The sequence below is a fragment of the Orycteropus afer genome, unplaced genomic scaffold (genome assembly GCF_000298275.1).
Source record: "Orycteropus afer afer isolate SDZICR_OR568_19922 unplaced genomic scaffold, OryAfe1.0 scaffold00132, whole genome shotgun sequence".
NCBI lineage: Eukaryota > Metazoa > Chordata > Mammalia > Tubulidentata > Orycteropodidae > Orycteropus > Orycteropus afer.
The window spans coordinates 8,490,699-8,496,666 of record NW_006921719.1 but is presented as its reverse complement, the minus strand read 5'-3'; the positions used below and the strand labels follow the sequence as shown (position 1 = coordinate 8,496,666).

Here is a 5,968-nt window from a genome sequence, read left to right as displayed (position 1 = left end):
GGCAGTATCACTACAGAAGTAGGATTGCCCAACCTTCCTTCCAAGGAGTGGCTGGTGGGTTTGAACCACCAGCCTTCTGGTTAGCAGTCAAGTGCCTTCCAAAAAACCAAACGCACTGCCGTTGAGTCGGATCTGACTCAAAGCGACCCCTCCTTGGGTTGCCGAGGCAGTGTCCCTACAGAAGTAGATTGCCCAACCTTCCTTCTGAGGAGTGGCTAGTGAGTTTGAACCGCCAGCCTTCTGATTAGCAGTCAAATGCCTTAGGCACTACGCCACCAGAAGGAAATGCAAATCAAAGCCATAATAAAATACCATTTCATGTCTACTTAGTTTGTTATAATTTAAAAAAGGAAAATAACAAGTGTTGGCAATGGTATGCAGAAATGCTAGGAATGTAAAATGGTGAAGACACCATGGAAAAGAGTTTAGCGGTTCCTCAAAACCTTAAACAGAACTACCATATTGCTATTATGTGTCATCAAGTCAATTCCAACTTATGGTGACCCTTGCAGGACAGAGTAGAACTGCCCTACAGGGTTTTCTAGGTTGTCATCTTTATAGGAATAGATCACCAGGTCTTTTCTCCCATGGAATATTTGTGTATAAGTTTTTGTGTGAACATATGTTTTCAGTTCTTTGGGGTTTATACATAGAGCAATGTATATACCCAAAAGAATTAAAATGAACACAAATGTTCATTACAGCATTATTCACAATAGCCAAAAGGTAGAAACCACCCAAATGTTCATCAACAGGTGAATAGATAAACAAATGTAGTACAGTCATACAATGGAATATTATAGATAATAAAAAGGAATAAAGTACTGATTGATGCTACACACGATGAACCCTGAGAACAGTATGCTAAGTAAAATAAGTCAGATGCAGGAGGCAACACGCTGTATGATTCTGTCCATAAGAAATAGCCAGAATAGGCAAATCCACAGACACAGAAAGCAGATTAGTGGTTGCCAGGGGCTGGGAGAGAGGGACATAGGCAGTCATCTCTAATGGGTACAGAGTTTCTTTTAGGGACGATAAAAATGTTCTGGAATTAGATAGTGGTGATGGTTTCACAACCTTGTGAATATTCTAAAACACGGAATTGTATACTTTTTTAATGGTGAATGTCATGGCATGTGAATTATATCTTAGATTTAAAAATAAAAAAAGGCAAATCAACCTAATGCAATGAGTTGAGTTTGCCTTCTGATTCAAACATATCAATTCCAAAGGGCTTAAAAAAAAAAAAAAGGTATGAACTGCTGTGTGGAAAATGAATTTACTCTGTAAACTTTCACCCAAATCACAGAAAAATAAAACTTAGAAAATTTGAATATAGCCTGGGTGTAGAAGGTAGTAAGGAATTGTTATTTTTTGAGTTTGATAAACCAAAACCAAACACACTGCCATCGAGTTGGATCCGACTCATAGTGACCCCTCCTTGGGTTTCCGAGTTGGTATCACTATGGAAGTAGCCTGCCCAACTTTCCTTTTGAGGAGTGGCTGGTGGGTTAGAACCACCAGCCTTCTGGTTAGCAGTCTAATACCTTAGGCACTATGCCACCAGAGCTCTTAAGGGCAATGTAATTAAGTTAAAGAAATTCCTTTATTTTAGATATGACTAAAATATATGCAAGTGAAATTATATAATATCTCTGATTTACTTTAAAATTATTTACCCCCAAAAAAAGTGTTGGCAAAATGTTGATAACTGTTGAATCTGGGTATATGGTGATTCATTATATTATTCTCCTTACTTTTGTGCCTATACAAAAATTCTCAAGATTAATATTTTACAATGAATTATCCACATCTTAAAAATCTGGGTTCCCATCTTCTCTGTGAATTAGGAAGGCCTGGCAACATGGAGCTGAGTGGCAGCTTCCCTTTTAGGCTGAGAACAACAGGCCTTTGAGTGCTCACTCCCACCACACCCACTCTCCCAGTGTCCAGGCCTGGGACAGCTTCTTACCTGCTGCAGCTCGTTCTCGGTGGAGAATCGTCGGGTCACTGCCTGGATGAGGTTGGAGAAGGAGAAGGAGCCACCACCGTAACTGCAGGGTGAGAAGAGAGGAAATGACCATGAGGAGCTGAGAACTAACACCCAAAGACACACCCAAGGTCATACCACTAGAACATGAGGGAGCCAGACTTGAACACAGAGTCCCTTACTCCCCGCCCTTTCCTGGAGCATGCTCCCATCAACCATACTTACTGCCCACCCTCCCCCTCTGCACACAGACCACCTCCAGGGCTCCCCAACCTGGGCTTTTGGCTCCTCCTGACACCCTGTCCACAGACTCACTTCTCAAAAAGCTTCCGCCAGTTGCTCTGGACAAAGTCCCAGACCAAAGGATGTCCAATAACGTTGCTGGCAATGCTGCTAATGGTGGAGGTGGCATCCTGCTTCCGGATGAGATCAGGGTTCAGGGTGTAGCTCAGGTACCTATGAGGAGGGCAGAATGCAAAGTTAGCAACCACAGCCAGGAGCTACAGTCAGAAGTTTCAAGAGAGAAGTCAGGGCCACATATATCACCTCCTCCTGCATCCTCTCACAATCCCTTAGCAGGCTGAGGGATGAGGGACCCCTGGGGCAGATGGAAAATGGACCTCCCTAAGCAGGGCCGCTGGCTATGCCAAATGCTATGCTTGACAAGGAACTGGTGCCCTATATAAATATATGTGTGTGTATATATATATGTGTGTGTGTGTGTGTGTGTGTGTGTGTATATATATATTATTGTGATAAAATATAGAAACATAAAAGTTTCCATTTTAGCCATTTTTAAGTGTATACTCCAATGACTTTAACCACACCCATAATGTTGTACAACCCTTCTATTCATTTTCAAAACTTTTTCATCACCCGAAACAGAAACTCATTACCCATTAAGCATTAACTGTCCCCTCCATCCTCAGCCAATAATAACCTCTAATTTACTTTGGTCTCTATGTATTTGTCTACTCATTCTACATGTTTTATATAAATGAGGTCATGTAATGGTGGTGGTGGAATTTTTAAGTGCTCAGCTGCTATCAGAAAGGTTGATGGTTCAAACCCACTAAAAGAGAAAAGACCTGGCCACCTGCTTCTTAAAGACTGCAGCATAGGAAACCCTATGGCACAGTTCTACTCATTGGGCCTCTATGAGTCAAAATCAACTTGACAACACCTAATAACAACAACTTATTTGTCCTTTTGTGTCTGGTTTCTTTCACTCAATATTATGTTTTCAAGGTTCATCCATGTTGCAGCTTGCATCAGGACTGAATTCCTTGCTATTGTCTAATAATTTCCATTGTATGGTGTGGTAATTAAAGGTGCGTGTCAATTTGGCTAGACTGCGGTTTTGAATGGCTGGGCACCTGGATGTAGTATTCCCCATGATGAGGTTGGTAATCAACTCCATGGTGGAATCTGCTCTGAGTAGCTGAGTAGCTGCCTTGGAATGAAGTCTGTTTCCAGTATATAATGAGAAACTTTAGGAAAGATCTTGGAGCTTCTTGGCACATCTGGATCCTGTATTTGGCTGAGTCCATCAGTGGCCTGCCATGTTGCCTGCCAATCTTGGGACTGTTCTGGACTTGTACTAGTGGCCTGCTGTATTGCTTGATAATCTTGGGACTGTGCCACTTTACTTGTTGACCTTGGGTTTGTCAGCCTCCACAGCCAGCAGCTGCCTGAGTTAAGAGATGCCTCCAGCTCCAGTGGGCCATGAGCAAGAGACAGAGCCGAAGCCCAAGGTCGAGGGGCCTTCACCTAGGCCCTAGAGCCAGTACATTGAACTCAGATGTCTAGCCTCGTAAACTGTAAGAGAATAAATCCCTGTTTGTTGAAGCCATACATTTGTGCTATGTCTGTTATAGCAGCACTAGACAGCCAACACATATGGATATACTACATTTTGTTTATCCATCCATCTATTGATGGGCACTTGGGTTTTCCCCTTTGGCTATTGCAAATAGTGCTGCAACATTCCTATACATGTATCTGTCTGAGGCCCTGTCAAGTCTTTGGGGTAAATACATAGGAGTGGAATATTTGAAGATAAAGAAAAGGAGGAAGGGAAGAAGGAAGAAAGGAATAGATTCTTGACCTCTGGCATCAGGTATGATGGCTACTATTGCCTTTGACTTTGAGGATGGCTTTTCTTTACTGAGGTCCAGTTGATGGCATGAGGTACAAAGTAGGAGCTATAAGCCCTTGTCCAAGTGTTTGGGGGGTTGGCCAACTAGGGTCCAGAAGGACTTGGGTCCAGCTGCCACAGATCCCTTGACAGAGAGGGAAATAAAGTTGCCATCTGGCGATGGTTAAAAGGCTAAAAGCACAAGATGTGGAGCCAAACAGGTTCAAATATTGGCTCTAGTACTTGAGCAATTGCTTTGCTTCTCTGAGCCTCAGTATTCTCATCTGTAAAATGGGGAGAATACTGCCCACACCTCGCAGGTATGTAAGGCTTGCATGAATGAATGTGTGGAGGGCTGGCAGGTTCTCCCCAACAAAGGGATCCTGATCTCCAGTTGGGAGGGAAGCTCATCCAGCCCCACCCCACCCTGGTCCTCACCTGTTTAGGATCCACACCTGCTTGCTGCAGGCCAAAGCTGCACGGAGTTTGTCTGCCTCATTCACCAGTGTGGACTTTTTGAACTGGTCCCAGGCAAAGTTCCACTCTTTCTCCCCACCCTGAGCGATGGCATTGCAGTAGACTGTGGACCGCAAGTTGGGGTGGATCCTGGATGGGAATGAGGATCAGGGGTAGAGCAGCAGCAAGGAGGGGTAGGACAAAGGTAAGACGAGGACAAGGCTATGGGCTCCCAGACTCAGCTTAAGGGATAGGTGAAGCCTGGAAGAGAAGGAGCAGGGACACACTCACGGGTTATTAGCAGAATTGTTCATCCACTCTGCAAAAAGCCTCGAGACCAGCTCCTTACACTCTAGAAGCCCATTGGAGCAGGCGGTGCTGATGGCATTAATCTCACTGTACCTGCCCCAGGAAGGACATATGGTCAGCATGCTTGGCCCAAACCCCGTGAAGATACCCCTCCTTACACACAACTGCAGGCATTGGAGGATATGTGGGGGCCTTGTCGACAGCTGTGGTCTGCCTGGCCTGTGGGGCTCTCACTATTTGCTTTATGCCTTGGGCCTGAGCTTCCTTGGTCCTCAAGGCAACCCAGGGACCCAGAGGGACCGCCATAGGCTCCAGTCCCAGCATCCACACCTTTAGCTGTTGACCTCAAACCAGTGAGATGACCGTGGAGTTTCAGTTGTGTTCTGGGACAAAGGGGTCAGATGGGCTGCATAGAGCCTCACAGTAGACCCTCTACTCCTAGGTGGATTTCTCTCTTGCCTGGTGTCCCTTGCCCTGGTCAGGAGTTGGGAGCTCCAAAGGAGAACACTGCTTAAGTCTTGCTCTGGATTTCCCAGGTTGGGGTAGCTGGGCTACCAGGACCTCCAGACCCAGGGGAGGTCACACTCACTGGTCCATTAGGTTTTGGGGGCGATCTTTCCAGTCATTGGTGACAGTTTTGAAGTGATTGAAGAGAGGTGTGACTTGGTTCTTCAGGTAGTTCTGTGGGAAAGAATACATGAATATCTTTAAAGGGAGAACTCATGCCTGACCTGACTGGAGCCCCATGGAGCCTCTGACATGGGTAGGCAGGTGCTAGCAAGGAGGAAATCAGGTCAGAGGTTTGGGGGCTCACCCATGGCCAAACAATCCTGGGAGAGGCCAGGGCAAGTCTGGGTTCCTGATGACTGATCTAGGATTCCTTCCCCACAAAGCTTTAGTCATCCCAACACGCCATGTCTGAATGTCACCATTTCTTAAAAGAAAGTATTGGGGGGGAGGGGGGCTCCCTCCTCACCCTGATCATTAATGTTGTTGTTGTTGTCGTTATGTGCCCTCGAGTCGGACCCGACTCATAGCGACCCCTCCTTGGGTTTCCGAGGCAGTATCACTAC

At 45.5% G+C, this 5,968-nt stretch overlaps 1 protein-coding gene across 1 annotated transcript in view; it reads right to left on the bottom strand.

Annotated features, from left to right (window-relative positions):
• Positions 1 to 5,968, bottom strand: part of LOC103200624 (alanyl aminopeptidase, membrane) — a 27,109-nt gene that overhangs the window by 8,867 nt on the left and 12,274 nt on the right. The window contains exons 15-19 of the mRNA XM_007945168.1: positions 5,485 to 5,576; positions 4,878 to 4,988; positions 4,569 to 4,736; positions 2,309 to 2,449; positions 1,976 to 2,057 (exon numbers count right to left, since the gene is read on the bottom strand). Coding sequence (XP_007943359.1) covers positions 1,976 to 2,057; positions 2,309 to 2,449; positions 4,569 to 4,736; positions 4,878 to 4,988; positions 5,485 to 5,576 — 594 coding nt within the window. The remainder of the gene's footprint in view (positions 1 to 1,975; positions 2,058 to 2,308; positions 2,450 to 4,568; positions 4,737 to 4,877; positions 4,989 to 5,484; positions 5,577 to 5,968) is intronic.